Source organism: Protopterus annectens, chromosome 9.part0 (assembly GCF_019279795.1).
Source record: "Protopterus annectens isolate FY-2018-M chromosome 9.part0, PAN1.0, whole genome shotgun sequence".
Taxonomy (NCBI): domain Eukaryota; kingdom Metazoa; phylum Chordata; order Ceratodontiformes; family Protopteridae; genus Protopterus; species Protopterus annectens.
Window position 1 is genome coordinate 69617649 of NC_056743.1, and position 17747 is coordinate 69635395.

Here is a 17747-nt window from a genome sequence, read left to right on the forward strand (position 1 = left end):
TATAAACTCTCTCAACTAGGCATCAATCCATATGTTACCAGACGGGTAGCTAACTGGCTCACTGATCGAACCTACATAGTTAAAATAGGCGAAGGCACCTGAAGCAGTAGACCCGTAACAAGTGGCGTACACCAGGGTTTAGTCTTGGGGCCTCTGTTATTTGGGATATACTTTCCTGAGGTGCAGGCCAAAACCACTAGGCTATGGCTGCCTAAGTTTGCAGATGACTACAAGCTGGGTGCTGTCATCAATTCCCATAGTGATTTGGATATCTTCCAAGAGGGTCTCACCCAAACAAATGACTGCTGCCAGAAACATGGCCTCAAGCTGAATACCAAAAAATGCATCATCATCCCCTTTGGGGAGAGTGACGCCCCCACATATTATCACATTCATAACAAGTCCTAAGAACACAATCAGACATGAGGGATTTGGACACCCAGGTTGATAACAACCTGACTTTTGACCACCATGTTGCTTCCATTGTACAGAAAGCTTTCTACATGACCCACCTCATAAGTAAGGGTATCTCTTCCAGGGACAAGGAGGTCATAACATCCCTGTATTCTTCCCTTATAAGGCCCATTATTGAGTACAATGTCCCATTTGGCATGTACCTTGCAAAGCACATGCAGCAGCTGGAGAGACCACAGAGGATCCTCACCAGGAGAATCCAGTGCCTCAAAAATCGACCATACACAGATAGGCTAAAAGCCCTATTCCTCTACTCTGTTTCATACAGACTCCTTAGAGTTGACCTCTGTCTGGCATACAAGGCAATCTCAGACCCCACCTTGATGGACTGCTGCATATCCATAAGTCAAGCTTCACTCGAGTAACCCACATGTGTGGCTTCAACCTGGTCTGTGACATCAATAAGACTTGTTGTCGGAACAGATTTGTGTCCCAGAGACTCCCCCATCTGTGGAACAGACTCCCTCTCCATGTCAAGCAGAGTACCTCTTTACCCCCTTTTTAAGCACAACCACCTCAAGCAGAGTACCTCTTTACCCCTTTTTAAGCACTACCTGGATAACTGGATAGGAAACAGAAAACACACCCCTGGGATTCCACCCGTGTCCCTGCTGGACAGGGGCATCAGGTGCTGACCTGTCTAAACATGGGCTGAACTCTTAGCTAGGCTTATAAGAGCATCAGGGCCAATAGCTTAGTAACTTCCTATGATAATATGAGGGACCCAGCTTTGTGTTCTGACTTCATCAATGAGGATGTGACATGAGGGGAGACAATGCTCACCCATTATGTTTGATCCTTTTGGAGAGTACACTATCTGGTCCAGAGTGTTTGTGTTGATAAGATTCAGAAAATATTGTCCTATGAGTTAAAGGCAGTGTACATTTCCCAGTCTGTAGAGGGGTAGTTGAAGTCTCCCATGAGCAGGATATTTGGCTGCATGATGAGCACCTCTGGTAAGTCTAAGTAAGAGTTGTGAGCTTTGTGAGTCATAGAGAGTGACCTGTAGCTGGTCATGACATGGTTAAGTGTCACTCTCCTATTTTGGACACAATAGAAGAGTCTTCGTGGGTTCTGTTCAAGCAGCTTTATTATATACAAACACATCACGATAGACGTTTACTGACTTTAATTTAAGTAACTTGTATACAAACTAACTACTGCAATCATACATGCTCACTCTCTGACTGCACTGTCAAAATGGCACTAGAATAGCACATGCCCTGTATGTATATGTGCACATTCAGCCTTTGACATGCTTCTTAAAGCTACAGCATGTACACTCTGATCTACATCCTCCCTCTTTGAGAAATAGATCACCCACTGTTATGAATCTATTTGACATGCAGATATTACAAGTAGTTCTTGGTCATGCAATTATACAAGACTAGGTACATATATACAGCTATGTCCATGTTGCTGCGTATTCCACACTGGGCTTGGATGTTCGACCATATTGTGTGACATAAAACTGGTTTTCTAGGTTTTGCAACTGGAACTGTCTCTATAGAATGCTCAACACTGGAAGTATTTGGAACATCCTCAGGAATGGAAGTAGAGGTTGCAATACACACTGGGATGGGAACAACATCTGGTTCACTCTGAGATTTAGAGTCTGTATCACAGGAACAATGCTGCGATGATGATTCTGGTACAGGAAGAGGATGCCTGTGATTTCTCTTGTGCTCCACACCGTTGGATTCTACAAAGTAGGATTTCAGCTCGGCACACACACTTGCTACTTCAACAATCCAGTCAAAACTTTTCACCGTTTGTATCCTCACTGTCTTTCCTTCCCTCAACGGACGAAGAAATCTGCTCAATTTATCATAACTGAACTTCTGGATAGAATGCTTTTTGAATAATTGAGCCTTGATGGTTTTGTTGTTCTTAGCTTTAGGCCTCAATAAACTGGAACTAATAGGTAGCGTTGCTCTGGTTTGCTTGGATAGAAGTCTTTGAGCAGGTTAGCCAAGAATATCATCACAGGGTATGTTTCTGAGATTAAATAAATTCAAAAAGTCATCGGTATTATCATGCTTTGACCTCTCAAGTAATTGCTTTGGACTCTGCACTGCAAGTTCAGGTAGCCCATTTGACTGCGGATGTTGAGGACTGCTAGTGACATGTACTAAGTCCCATTCCCTTGCAAATTTCTGAAACAACTAACTAATAAATTGAGTATCATTGTCAGAAATAACTTTGTGTGGACTATCATGGACTGAGAAATGATGTTTCAACTTAGTAATAACAGCAGTGGATGTTAGGTTAGGTAGTAAGTCAATCTCAAACCAGTTTGAATAAGAGTCTGCCAATACCAAGTAGTGTTGATTATTCACTCGAACATATCAATGGCTACTGTTAACCAAGGTAGTCCATGAACTTAACTTAGCTGAAGTGGTTCTCTTTGCAAATGTGGTCTAGTACTATTGCATACTGAACAAGAGGAAAGTACTTCATTAATGTCTTTCAGTAATGGCCAAAATATTAGTTTTCTCGCTCTTCTCATAGTGGATACGGAACCTGAGTGACCACGAAGCAAAATCTGGATATAATCTTGATGTAAGGAAACAGGAACAACAATTTTAGGACCTTTGAAAATAATGTCATCTTCCATCAACATTTCATCTCTGTAAGGAAAATAGGTGTGCAGTTAAAGTGGTGGCCATCCAACATTAATGTAGTGATTGAGCTTTTGCTAAATTGGATCAGTCTTTGTGTGATCTCTGAGCTAATTAAACCTAGTGGTAGAGAAATTATGCACTACCATCACGTCAAAGTCAAAATTCTCTGTGTCAAGCTGTTCCATCATATTTCTGGGAAATCTGCATAAGGTATCAGCCAGATAAAGTAGTTTGCCTTTCGTATAGATCATTTTGAAGTTGTACATTTGCAATCTGAGCATCATTCTTTGTAATCTCGCTGGAGCTGAATGCATAGGCTTCTTTAGAATAATAACTAGAGGTTGGTGGTCAGTTTCAATCTGAATAGCTCGACCATAAATATAATCATGAAACTTCGAACATGCAAATACTATTGCCAAAAGTTCTTTCTCAGTTTGAGTATATTGTATTTCAGTTTGGGTAAGTGTTTTAGATGCATGGGCTACTGGTCTGCCCTCTTGAACAATAACTGCACCAAGACCAAATTTTGAAGCATCACAGGAAAGAGTGACTGGTTTATTCACATCATAGTATCGTAATGTAGGTGGGGTGACAATTTTCTGTTTAATGTCTTCAAATGCCTTTTGGCGTTGTTCTAACCATGACCATGTAACATTTTTGTGCATCAGCTCTCTTAAAGGTGCTGTCAACTCACTGAAGTCTGGTATAATAAACTTGCCTAAATAGTTGACCATGCCTAGGAAATGCTGTAGAGCTTGAATATTGTCTGGTGCTGACATCTCAAGAATAGAACTGCTTGCTTAGTCGGGTCTGGTCTCAAGCCAGAACTGGTAAATAAATGACCTACATATGTAACTTCTGGTAGTCAGAATTTGCACTTAAGAGGATTGAGCTTCAAATTTACTTCATGTGCTCTGTCTAGAACTCTCTTTAGGTTTCTGTCATCCTCTGCTTCACCATTACCTCCAACCAGTAAATCCTTTACTATTATGGCACAAGGATAACCTGAAAAAATTTGCTCCATTGCATGCTGGAAGACATCACTTGCAGAATTTATTCCAAATGGCATCCATAGGAATCTGTATCTGCCAAATGGGGTACCAAAAGTAATGAGCATTTGCAATCAAGCATTACTTACCAAAATGAACTTTTTCATTTGGTATTAGAGCTGTGATGTCTTTGACTGTGCGCATTGAATTACGCGGTCTCTTCAATGCTTTGTTCAAATCTCTTGGGTCAATACATATCTAATTTTGTGAGCTGCTACCATAGATGACACCTGTTCAGTTGGTTCTATAACTGGACAAATAACACCTTGCTGTACCATTTTGTCCAACTGACTCAACTTTATCCTGCATAGCTAGTGGAACTCTTCTTGCTGTTCTTTCTACTGGAGTGACCTCGGGGTCTAACTTCATGCAATACACAACTGGGAGTTTGCCCAACTTGTCATCAAAAACATCAGCATCTTCTGAGAAAATTACTTCAGAAAAATTGGAACTAGGTTATGCACTTATGTGATGAACTTCTTTGGTAAAAGAAAGAGGATTCATTCTCAAACTTTCTTTAAGACCCAATAAAGACTGTACTGGTTTTTTGAACTACACAGAATAACAAGCTTTAACAATTCTTGGCCAAATAACATGAAAGCATTACTGAGCCTTTGGTTTGAATTTCTTCACCTGCATAAGCAACAAGTTTCGCACTACTGGCCACATTGAGTTGCTCATTAGTTCTCACTTTAGCAAATGTGTCTTCTGATATAACATTACACTTTGAACCAGTGTCTACTTTAAGCTGTGTGGATTTACCATTGATCTGAACTGTACAAAACACTTTGTTCTTTGCCAGTAAATTCAGTGCATCAGCTCTCGCGAATTACTGATACACCATCTACATAGAAAGTGAACTTCCAGTCTACTTGCTCAACTTGTTTTTTTTTTTTTTTTGTGTGACCTTTCTTTACAACTGTATGGGGTGTACTTGATTTGCAAAACTTTTGAAAATGGTTCCATTTTTTACACTTGTGACATTGATCAACAAATAAAAAGAATTTCTCTCTTCTAGACTCATGATTGGCACCACAACTGCGTCAGTTAACAATAAAGCTGGACTTGGGTTTTGCTGCTGCATGCTTGTACTGCACTGAGGGGTATGCTGCTCTAACTGAACTAGTCTTAGAACCTGCTGGAAAACTATGTGGTTTCCATTGTAAACCAGCAAGGGACTGTGACTGCCATGTGCCTAGGCCTACTTCTGTTTGCCACGTATCGCATGCTATCTACATTTGCTCTAGAGACTGCTGAAACCATGTTTGTGTCACTCAAAGCATACTTGTGTGTTTTTCTGTAACCTCATGGATTTGACAAATCTCAATAGCTTTGCTCAACATTAAATCACTGTCACAAAGTAAAATCTTTCTCACAGCAGCAATATTAATACTACACACGAGGCTGTCCTTTATTAACTCATCTTTTAAGTCACCAAGCCGAAGCATTTTGGGTTTGTTTCTCAGGTCAGTTATATAAGCTGCAAAAGTTTCCCCTGGTTTCTGATCCCTAGTGAAAAATAAATGCCTCTCTAATGTAATATTTTCTGGGGTTTACATATTTCTCTGAACTTGCGCTTCAAACGCTCGGCTTCCTGCTTTGATGCAGCCTGTACAACAATGCAACGAGTTTCACCTTTTCCCTCGTACTCTGCTGGTGCATACACAAATGAATGCTCTCTTTCTATGGCCACTGACCCAGTTAGGTTTAGCAAAATGAATGCCCTAGTGTGTGCATCTTTATCTGAATAAGCTGCTTGTATAAAAATATACTCTTGCTCAAATATTCTCCAATTCTCTGCACTATTCTGATTAAATGCAAGAGGTAAGGGCTTTCAAAATCATTCTTGCATATTAACACATACCAGTGAAGGGTTTTGCAAATAAGCACAAACACATACACATATGCCAGAAATTTATACCAGTATTTGTAACTCTGCCCAATAGCAAAATACACCTCTGTATAACAGAACTTTCCGAAATAAGACTCTCTGGCACTGTGATACTCCTGAAATTACTGTACAGCAAAAGTAATTTATCATCATTTTAAGAAACATTTCAAATAACTGCACAATGCAAATGAACTGGGCAAGTGGAGCTCAGGGTCAATAACATTTCAAAGTAATTGCGCTTTGCGAATAAACTGTATACAGCACACTGAAATTTCTCCAAAATGGCGGTACTTTGCTAGGCAATACTTTACAGTGCAAGAAACACTCCGTAATGGCAGCACTTTGCAAATAGACACACCCAGCACAAGAAACTTTTCGAAATGGCTGTACTTTGACTGCACTTCACAAAATAGTTGCACTTTGCAGACATATACACTCTTCGGAATACATGCACACTAAGCAGACACTAAGCACTTTTACACACTTTAAGATACTTCAAATAACTCTAGTTATGCCCTTGATACAATATGAATTCATAGTTATGCCAAAACACAACACTTTGCCAAAAACATGCAGTCACCATGTTATTTTCACCCTTAATGTGCCCTTTTTTTGCCCTTATTATATTCGTTTTGCTCGTTTAATCTCTTTTCATGCCTATTGTACTCTTGTTGTGCTCGTTTTCTTCTAAACATGCTCATTTACTTTAAACATGCTCATTTTGCTTTAAACATGCTTGTTTTGCTTTAAATGTGTTTGTTTTGCTTTAAATGTGCTCATTTTGCAATTTCAAGGTAATTTTAAACACCTTATGTGCTTTCCTGATAATTGTTTCATCAAATATCTTAATTTTAAACATTTCATTTAATTAATAAACTTTTTGTGCCTCTAGCTTTTTTATAATGCGGTTTGTGCCCTTGTAATGCTCTGTTTTATCTTTTTTATAAAATAAACAGTCTGTGCGAATTCTCATTAACTTTGATTCTTTTCTGGCTCTTTTTTGTGCTTTTTTCTCTTAGTTTACCTTCACTGTCATCTCTGCACCTCGTTGCTCTTAATATCACTCTTTGGAATCCCGTTTCTGAAACCATGTCACTCTTCTACTTTGGACACAAGAGAAGTATCTTTATGGGTACTGTTCAAGCAGCTTTATTACATACAAATGGATTCACTAGACAATCTCAAAATACTGAAATGTTGAATTTCAGTATTTTGAGACTGAATAGTCAAAATTCCACATACCCGAAAACCCACAGCAGCGAAAGCCAAAATCGCGACCACACACACACACACCTGCCTAACTACACTACAACAAACAAAACAATACACACAAACACAACACAGCATGCAATCACACCTACTCTGTGCCCCCCCACCCCCCTACTTATATATACTAACTCCGAGGTCGCACTAAACACACAAAAACCACCACTACACACACTCACGCACACTACAGTCCCTACCCAATACTCTTACGTAAACACCACTTACCTGAATCCCCAGCTAAATCCACAAACCATACCACATGTCATGAATGCAACACCACAACAGCGGATTTGACATTTCTGCATTCAAGATAGTGCAATTTTGTGTAACTGCACTTTTGACTATTCAGTCTCGAAATACTAAAATTCGACATTTCAGTATTTCAAGATTGTCTAGTGAACCCATACAAACACATTGCAATAGAAGTTTACTGACTTTAACTTAAGTAACTTATATACAAACTAACTACTGCAATCATACATGCTCACTCTCTGGCTGCACTCTCAAAATGGCACTAGGAATAGCATGTGCCCTGTATTTCTATGTGCACACTCAGCCTTTGACATGCTTCTTAAAGCTACAGCATGTACAGTTTGATCTACAGTAAGGAACATTAACTATGAAGACTTGGATGTGGATGAACTCCAGGGCATCATTCTGTTTAACTAGTCTACAGTTGTATTTGCTACTACTGTAGATCAAGAAACTTCCATCTTTATCCAGTTTGTGCTTCTGTATTTCTTAATGTGTGGAAGGCACTGTAGCCTTTCACTGCTGGAGTACTTTCTGCAGCTTTAAATAAGTCTCAGTAACTGCATAGATGTCTACATTCTGCAGAGTAATGAGAGCTTGCAGGGTGTGGTGTGGAGTTTCTTGTTTAGGGTCATAGCATTGAGCAATAACACCTTAAGGTTTTTTTTTGACATTGGCTAAAAAGGCTCTACTGGGATGGATAAAGTTTTAGCCAATTTCCAAGAGGCATGGGGGGGGGGCAGGTGCAGACCATCCTTCGCAAAGCAAAGTGGTCTGTTAACCATATACTCCCATGCTGACAGATAATGGATTCCTATGAAGTGGCACCAGAAACTAAGATATTTATTACAATCAGTCATTTTCTGCTCATAATGTGACATCACCCTTGGTGAAGGCAGAATGCTGATCAGTGCCTGGGGCAGCCCACCTTTGTTGTCTTGTGCACTGGTGAGTAGGTTGTTGCTGGCATCCCTTATGAAGAGTGTCTAATGACAATACTCTTAATCTTTCTGTCTTTGCCTTGTAAACTGATAGAATTTATTTGTGTCATTGACCGAGTCATTTTCCAGAAGTTGTTTACTCTTATTTGATTGAACCGTACTTGACTGAAAATCAAATGATTGAAAGAATTTGACTGAAAACCCATGTGACTGAAAAGCAATAGACTGGAAACCCATCTTACTGAAATGCAATTGACTGAAAAATAATTTGACTGAAAGTCCAGTTGACTGAAACCCATTTCACTAAATCACAAATCGGAACAAGCCCCACTGCACCCCGATGTGAGTCCCTCCACCCCCCCCTTATTTATATATACTAACTCCACAGCAACACACCCACTTAGAAAAAGAATAGAAATACTGCATACACTGAACCAATGTTGATTCACAAGCACTGGTTAACTGTATATGGTGTTTTGTTTCTTTTTTCAAGTAGCTGTACAACCATGGACCTAGTATATATAATTTAGGGGTGGGAGGTGCAGGGGGGGGCTTGCTCCTGTGCAAAAACACTATTTTATAAATACATAAAAATCAGAAAAGGAAAGTTTCCTTTTGAAATCTGTTAACTAAAATCCTGCCACTAAATTTAAAGAGGTAGTGTTGCCAAAAAGATTTTTGTAAGGTAATGGGAGGGTGGCCTAATGGTTAAGGTGTTTGCCTTACAAACACAAGGTGCAGGGTTTGAGTCTCACAAGCGGTAACTGGCTAAGCTTACAATGGCTTGCAAGGGCAGTTAACCTAGTACTAACCTATGAATCTAGGGATGGAATTAGCAGTGATAGTAGGGTTAAGGTTAGTATGCAATTTTAAGTATGAGCAGGGGGCTTTGCCATAACCCTAACCCTACCCACATACCTAACCCTAACCACCAACTCTGTAACTTACCTTAGAAACAACTTTAACACTGTTGCTACACAGACAGACAAACACCACATACATAATATACACTACTAACTCTCTGCCTAATCTTAACCAGTAAACAGTCGTTCCCCCAAAAACCTGAACCTTCAGGATATCCAAAAGTGGATGCACTAAATTCCCAGACTCGCACTTACATTGTCAACGGTTCTCAGTTTTCCCATTTCTGACATCTGGAACATTTGAGGATGTAAGCTCTCAATGTATTTCTTAAGCTGTTCACTTTGTTGACGAAGTACAGATCCAACAAATTGAATGATACACAAATATGTACATATTCACACACACATATACACACACAGACACATGCACACTAACGCGCGCACACATGCACACCCACACATAAATCATAACAAAGAAATTAATGATAAGTTTCAATTGTCCTTAGAAGAACACTCTTCTGTAGGACTTGGACTTTATCATTGACAGACGTGCTTGTTCACCATTTTGAGGGTGTGCTTACCATTTTGAGAGTGTGCTTGTTCAAAATTTTGAGGGTGTGCTTGTTCACCATTTTGAGGGTGTGCTTGTTGAACAGAGTTGAAATTCAATTCCTGGAACCTTCTTTTTTTAGTGATAGTCTTTGGAACAAACCTTCAGCCAAGGCCATGCATGTATCTGAAACATGCCAAGACCACTTACAAACTAACTGAGTGGAGTAGTAATGGTAACATGCTACCCAGCTTGAGACACATTTCTGCTAGGAGGTATACATCTGCAGAGCAGAAGGATTCATATATAATGGCTTAATTATTACAAATTGTATTAACTTTACTTGGACCTGCTTTCACTTTGGGTGTGCTGAGATCTAGAGAAAGTTCTGTTTCGGATCTGTTGCATTGTATCTGCAGAGCACATAAAAGGTTCTGGCTGGGCAGTAATGTCCAAAAATAAACATGCACGTGCTTCGCTCGAGATCTTTTGCTGCTGCCAACTATCGATTATTTTACATATTGTTTTATTCATCTTTGACCTACTGTAGTATTTTACAGTTCACTTTTACTACATTTTCTTAGCATAGCTATTAAAAATAACTGTGCTCAGCATTTAGTGTATATTTTTTACATACTCTGAACTAAGTAGCTAACACAGTGGACTGAAAAGTTGCTATATCTAATAATTTATTAAGGTATTTTCCACCATTTTATTATTTTATTTTTTTCTTCACACATATTTGTGTTTGTTAATGAATGCTTGCCATTTTAAATTTTCATCTTTTGCATCCTTCTCCCTCCCTGCTTCCACGATGACCATCAGCCCTAAGTGGCTAATCAGTTCATTTTTGTTCTCCTTAAGGCATCAACCAATTTTGCAGGCCATTATTCACATTACTATTAGGGTTTCTATCACTAACCCTGAGCTTTGGTGATTGACATGGACATTCACCTCATTGCAAGGGCCTTATATGATCTCTTCCCTGCATATGATTGCTACAACCCACTTGCTAATGAGGACAACCATCACTGGCTTGCTAAGTCAAACTCGCATCTCTAGTTATGACTGTTTCACCTTCAAGTCTCCATTTGCAAATCCTGAAGCAACCACTAAGCCACCGGTCCACCAGTCTCTCCCCTTAGGGTAGGTGAGCCTGCATTTCCCACTCATTCCTACCCTCCGCTGCTTGGATATTTCACTAATTAAACTCAGATCATCTGGGTTGTATTCAGGACTGTATTTATGTATGTCACAGAACCCTATATTGTTAAGTTAGACATTCCAGTAGCTATAGACATTGCTGACTGCTATTTTTATTTTTCATTTTTTGTCCAGTGGATACCTTTTGAAGGGCTTTGCTTATGTGGAGCTTCAGGTTTTTTTTGTTTCTTCCAACAGGCTAATATTATTTGGTAGACTGTGACCATCTAATGCAGCATGACTCCCCTAAACCCTAATCCACTTATAGACTCTCTGGGGGAATCTACGGATCTTTTGTCCATTTGTTTTAACTACTCTGGGATGGAGTCACCAGTAATTCTTTCTATCCTGAGGATGATGATGATATTGACTATGACATAATCCCTCTTGGATGATGTCAGCAATGCACCTTCCTACACTGGTGATAAAAAAGCTTTCCCATTAGAGCTGGCAGGTGATACTTGGAACCATCTCTATGGCTAGCAAAGAGGGGACAAGATTTGTTAGGTTTTCAGCTCTTTTCCTTACATGCTTGCAGGGCAATGAGGTGTGTCCTCCAAGAGTTTATCCACTCTAGGACTTTGGATGGGTACATCTACCCAGCTCTCATGCAACCTCAACCCACTAGTTTCTCAAAGTCCTTGTCTCCACCAAGGCTTGACAAGTGAACTATCAACATCACCCCTTACTTCCCTCTCATGAAATGAAATCAGGCAGAGTCTCATCACTGTTTACCATCTTCACTCCAGCTCCAACAAATGCCCAAGTTGCTAGTTCAACTTGGGTCATCTAACTTAACAGTCATGTTTCCCTTCTGCTTTATGGAACATCAGTGCTGGAGGTCTGTGACTAAATATGAAGTTACATATGCTATAGTCTGTACTAAATCTTAATATGGTCTGTGAAGACAGACTGACATTTAAAGAGCAAATGTCATGAGTTGTCAAATTCTTATGTTTCAGTTTAAGGACCAAAGCCTCCATCAAGCACCTTATCCCTCTCTAGGCTAGACCCTTTCTGTGGTTATGCATGCTGTGGTCACCTCTTATATTGACTATTGTAAACTTCTACAACTGCTACATACAGGTATTCTAATTACCTACATATGAGTCTGTTTGCAGAGTTTGTACTTTTTACCAGTTCAGTCTCACATCACATTTAAATTTTATGGAATGGTGTATTTATCTTTGCGTGACATGGATCTCCATATCTGAAGGAACTGTTACTCCATACCACCCTATCAGGCTGGAACTGTTACTCCATACCACCCTATCAGGCTGGAACTGTTATTCCATACCACCCTATCAGGCTGGAACTGTTACTCCATACCACCCTATCAGGCTGGAACTGTTATTCCATACCATCCTATCAGGCTTTGCATTCCTCCTCTTTGGGCTATTGGATGTTGTTTAGAGAATTCTGGTACTCACTCATTTTATTATCCAGCACCTTGTTTCATGAAACTACTTGCCCAGTGGCTGAGATAGTACCTTATTCTGGCTATCTTTAAAAGGTCCTTAAATGGTCACTTTTTTTTTTATTTTTTTTGGCTCATGATTACCAGTGATTTATTTAATCTTATATTTATATACGCCATGCAAGGCTGTTAGTATATTGATGCATTTATTCAACTTGCTTTTATTGTAATGATGTTTGGGTTCAAAAACCTTAAGAGAACTAAATTTGTACTTTTTGTAGTATAATGGATGTGACTTAAAGAGGATAGAGTAATGAAAATCGACGTGAAAAAAAGAATAAAATGTACTTTGTAGAGACAAGTATTGCCTCGCAGATGACTCCATTAAGTTCCACATTTCCTTTTATGTTACTTTACAGTACCCACAGAAGGCTGCCACAATACCTCAACTTCAGCTTTTCTTACTTGCTGTGAGATCTTCCTGGGATACCGTCTGAGGTTAGAGCTTCCCTCTTTAAGGACAGCTACACGTCTGTGGGACTAGCACTAGGTTTATAAGAAATGGCCGCAAATTATCTCAGATGAATCATGCTGGTGTGAACAGGGCTTCAACTTCTAACTTACACTTCTTCCCCAGAATATGTCTCAAGTCCTCCTGGGGATTCAGCATACATGGATGTAGAGAGTCTGTTAGGGTTTTTCCTTCATATCTTGTCTGAACCAACAGGCTAATTTCTGCCTCCTCTACCGGGAAATCTAATACCACTGAATGGTTACTCTTACTAGTGTGGATGGGGGAGATATCATTCAGGTTATCATCCCATATTTTTCCTAGCTAGCTGTCTTGTAACCCTCGCCTGTTTCTAAACTCAGAAGCAGATGACTAGCTCTGCCCTGGCTTTGCATATTAGACTATCTGTTTGCATATCATCAAATTTCTCCAGACCTTAATTTTCTGTTTTTAATTCATCACTTATATTGCACTGAATGATTTTCAGAGGGATGGAATGAATATTCTATACAGTAAACTCTCAGTTAACCGGAATTCAAGTAACCGGCACTCTCAAGCAACCAGCAAAAAAAAATGAAGAAATAAAGTACAATTTCCATGTGTTGCACTTTCTGTTTTCCCCCCGCAGAAACATACCTTATGTTTTTAGAGACTTAAAAAGAAAGATAGGAATAAATTCCCTCTCCCCAACCAGAGAACAAGTCAAACCAAACAAATAGTATAGGGTACAGTATTAGTCAGTCTTATTTTTAATAGTAACTCTCAAGCAACCAGAAACTACAGTTACCCGTTATCTAGCAATCCCCATGGGTGCCAGTTAAATGAGAGTTTGCTGTATCTTGACAGTTAAAAGTTGCAAGGTTGTGGAAGAGGTGTAGCCTATTCCAGCAAGAAGTAGATGTAAGGCACAAAACCAATGCTGGAGAGAATGCCAGTCTATCATAGAGTGTATATATATATATATATATATATATATATATATATATATATATATATATATATATATATATATACACATATATATATATACACATATAGTGCACATAGATATACATACATCTTAGGGGATCAACAGTTCATTTATTGGCACATCTCTGGGATATGGGAAGAAACTGCAGCCCATGACAAAGACCAGTGTGTACACAGGGATTACATGCAGACTCCACACAAAACGCACCTCAGCCAGGCAACAAACAATAAAGCCAAGCCCTGGTAAGCAGTGTTGCTAACTGCTGCTCCAGTGTGCTGCCCGTTTTTTTAATATTTAAACAAAAATAAACCATCAGTGTATTAACTGATTCTATTAATTCATGTTTTCTTCTAAGCTGATGAGAAAAAAGGAAAACCAAATACCATCTTTTTTTGTCGCACACTGATCTCCAGTCTTATTCTCATTTCTGCTGTCCGCCTGTATATATGCTTGAGGAGTCTTCAAAGCATAATCACTGACTGACATCTGATGTCCTGTTTGGCAACATGGAATGGTTAATTTAAATATTCCTTTACCGAATTCTGTCAAAATAAAGCAATAAATAAACAAATTAAAATAAGAAAAAATATAAAAATATATATAATATAAAATATAAAAAAATAAAATCATTTTCTTTGGTGGCGAAAGCCAGGGTACCTTTTTGGCTAAGCTTATATAGGCCCTAGGGCCAATAGCCTACTACCTACCTATGAACCTATAACCTATTAAATAAAGTTGCATAAGATAGTAATTTGCTGTCTTCCTAGGATATTTGCCAGTAGTGCATGAGCTGGCATCCATTCTCAATGACCGTTTCCTTTCTGAAGTGGACACTGCATAAAAGGAAGTCATTAAAACATCCAATGTAAATTATCAAACATATAACAATCTGGAGGGGGCCCATGACATTGTATTATCCCTATTCCACCATAACTCTACCACAAGGAAAGGGCAGTCATCCACAGTGACAGGGCAGAGAAGCGTGTCCCCTTTTCAGATAGATAAAGTGAAAAAACATATTGCTGAAATAAGGCATTTTCCATAGGGCAGCCATACCCTTAACTTATATACTTTACTAACAAATAAAGTTAATACATTTGGCTATCTAAATAAAGAGTCTCAATTGCAGAAGTTTTGTTTCAGTTGTTTTATGTCATATTAGGAAGTTTCTGATTTTTATTTTTCTGCAAAATTTAAAGGAAAGTGATAGCATATTTTTTACCTAAAATTTCATGAAATTTGTGAAATACACAAGGCTTTACTGTCTTCTGCTCTAATTGTCTGCATTAATTTATCACCTGCTAACTTCAAAACAGTGATAACAAATTCATTTGACTGAATGGATCCCCCCACTCTGTGTAATTATATTACTCTGCACAGGATGCATACTTCTAAATTGAATTACTATTCTTTTGTGAAGGACATTAATACATAGGATTCTTAACTCAAGGCAGAGTATCCGAATAACATTGCATGTAGAATATTCCATTCTCAAAATACTAAAAATTCAATTAGTGTAATATACTGAAATGTTAATGCTTTAGGTTATTGTGAAAGAAGACACTCCAAATAAAATGTATAATGGAGGGAGCTGAATTCCCTAGTATACTGGGCTACAAACCACTCACACCACCAACCTCTAAAAATACAAACAGTGCCTTTGCTGTATAATAAACTGTTCATTTCATCATAATTGTAGATTTGAATTTAATCTGTTTTTAAATGTTTAGCGTGTTGAACAGAATTCAGAATTTTGGATATGATGTGTTTTTCTACTAGTCTTCTCTTATGCTAGGTACTGTAGTGCAGGCGCAGTTATAGTGGTACAGATAACCAGGACATATGTGCAAAGATCATATTTCTGTGGTTAAAATGAAAACAATGCTATAATGGTTCAGGTAGTTCCTAGTTATCATATCTATAAGGTTGATTTAGGTCTGTTTTTCTGACTTAGCTTCTAATGTTTGCCCTTTCTCCTTCTGATTTGAAGATCTGTGCACTGTTCTCTTGAAACAACTCATCTGGAAAGAAGGTCAAATGGGAAACCACTGTGTGCCTTCCATATTCATTATTGACCAATGTACTTCTAGCATCATTAAATTGTGCCCTGAACTTATTTTGTGTGAAACTGTAAGCACTTTCCATCATCAAAGAGTTATTATATTTTATTATTATAATTATTTATGATTATTATTAGCATTAATATTTTTAATGTTCAACATTATTCATACTCCTTTTTCAAACTATAAATCCCTGCTTATATGGCCTTTGGTTATATGACTCACAAGTCAACGTCATCCTCACTTGTACGCTTTCAAAATCCCTATATATCCCCCCTTCTGAGTCTACCCCTACAAAACGTGTTCTGGGACTCCATGAGATGCCGGAAAATTGGCTATAGCGTAATGATTCTTTTCAGCAACAGTGAAGCCTGTTAGCCTGAGGATGTCTAACCTCAGAGAAGGATATGTTAAGAATGGGTTTGCCGTAGAGAAAGTTTCTTGCAATGAGAGGTGTGGAAACGTGCCCCTCACTTCCCCTGGCCTTTAATTTTTTTTTTTTTGTGATGTAGCCCAGGCAGTCTTCAGCAGAAGTGTGACTCGCTAAAACATATTTAATGAGTGCTGTATTCCCTTGAAGAGTAAATAACAGTTACACACTGACCATTGTAAGGGCCACTACTGTCTTTCTTGCCATGCGGTGCCCGAAGCAGAAGCAGTTCGCAAGTGCGGGTCGGCTGACTCCTGAAATTTTCATTTTCATTTTCATGTTTCAGAACCAAAGTCTTCAACTAAGCTAAGTAGCCCATTGGGGAAACTTTTTCTTGCTCTAAACCGATGTCAGTAAAAGTTAATAATTGTATTTCTTGTGGAAAGCAAATACCTTATAAAGATTTTCATTCGTACTGCATTCTCTACTTGCTTAGGCCCTCGCTGTCGGTGTTGTGCCATATTTAAACAATGAACTATTTGTCATCGGTTTATTTATGCTTCTAAATATTTTGGTACTTGGTTCAATTATTCAGATATGGCTTCGGTAAGCCACCCGACTACCGACATTCTGAAAAAATGCAAAGATAAAGACAGAGACAGACCACAGAGGTCCAAAGCTGCCGACGACGCTTCTCCTAAGCTAGGTGCCAGTTCACCGGTACTCAGTGAGGTGCTTTCACAGCCCCGGATACCCACTACTTCATATTTGCAGGCCTCTACTGAGACCCATTCGGAATCCAGTATGCTGCGAGATGCTTCAACTGTGGAACCTGTGGATGTCTCTACCTTGGATGGGTCCAGAGCCGCTGTGCAGGCACTGGCTTCTGAGGGTGTAGTCAGGCCTACTGACTTGCATATTAAACTGACACCATCTTTTCTTCAAGGCCTAAAACTCGATCCATGCCTAAAAAACCGATGCCCAGACCACATGGTCAGGCCTCTATGCTTAATAAACAAATGATAAGAAGGGCTGAAGACCTTATTACTCTAATCAGAGGAAGCCACCCTTCCCCCTGTAAGAGACCTAGAACTGAGTTGCCTTATGATTCTTCTGATCAGGACTCTGAAATTTCTGTTTCCTCTGATTACCAGGATTTACCCTTTTGTACTGCAGTGGTGCTGCTGCGGTAGCATTGTCACCTCACAGTAAGACGTTGTCCTGTTCGATTCTCAGCTAGAGTGTCTTCTGTTTGGAGACATGCGTAAATGGGTGTACCTTCGTTGAAGGTTGTGTGTCAGGGCTG

The 17747-nt window shown here is 39.1% G+C and overlaps 1 protein-coding gene across 6 annotated transcripts in view; it reads right to left on the minus strand.

Annotated features, from left to right (window-relative positions):
• Nucleotides 1–17747, minus strand: part of LOC122811036 (tyrosine-protein kinase HCK-like) — a 422299-nt gene that overhangs the window by 17174 nt on the left and 387378 nt on the right. For 5 of the 6 annotated variants that reach the window (XM_044082566.1, XM_044082565.1, XM_044082562.1 and 2 more), the window contains one exon: nt 14395–14553. In XM_044082566.1, the coding sequence (XP_043938501.1) occupies nt 14395–14553 (159 nt within the window). The remainder of the gene's footprint in view (nt 1–14394; nt 14554–17747) is intronic. The other variant, XM_044082564.1, reaches the window with a different exon arrangement.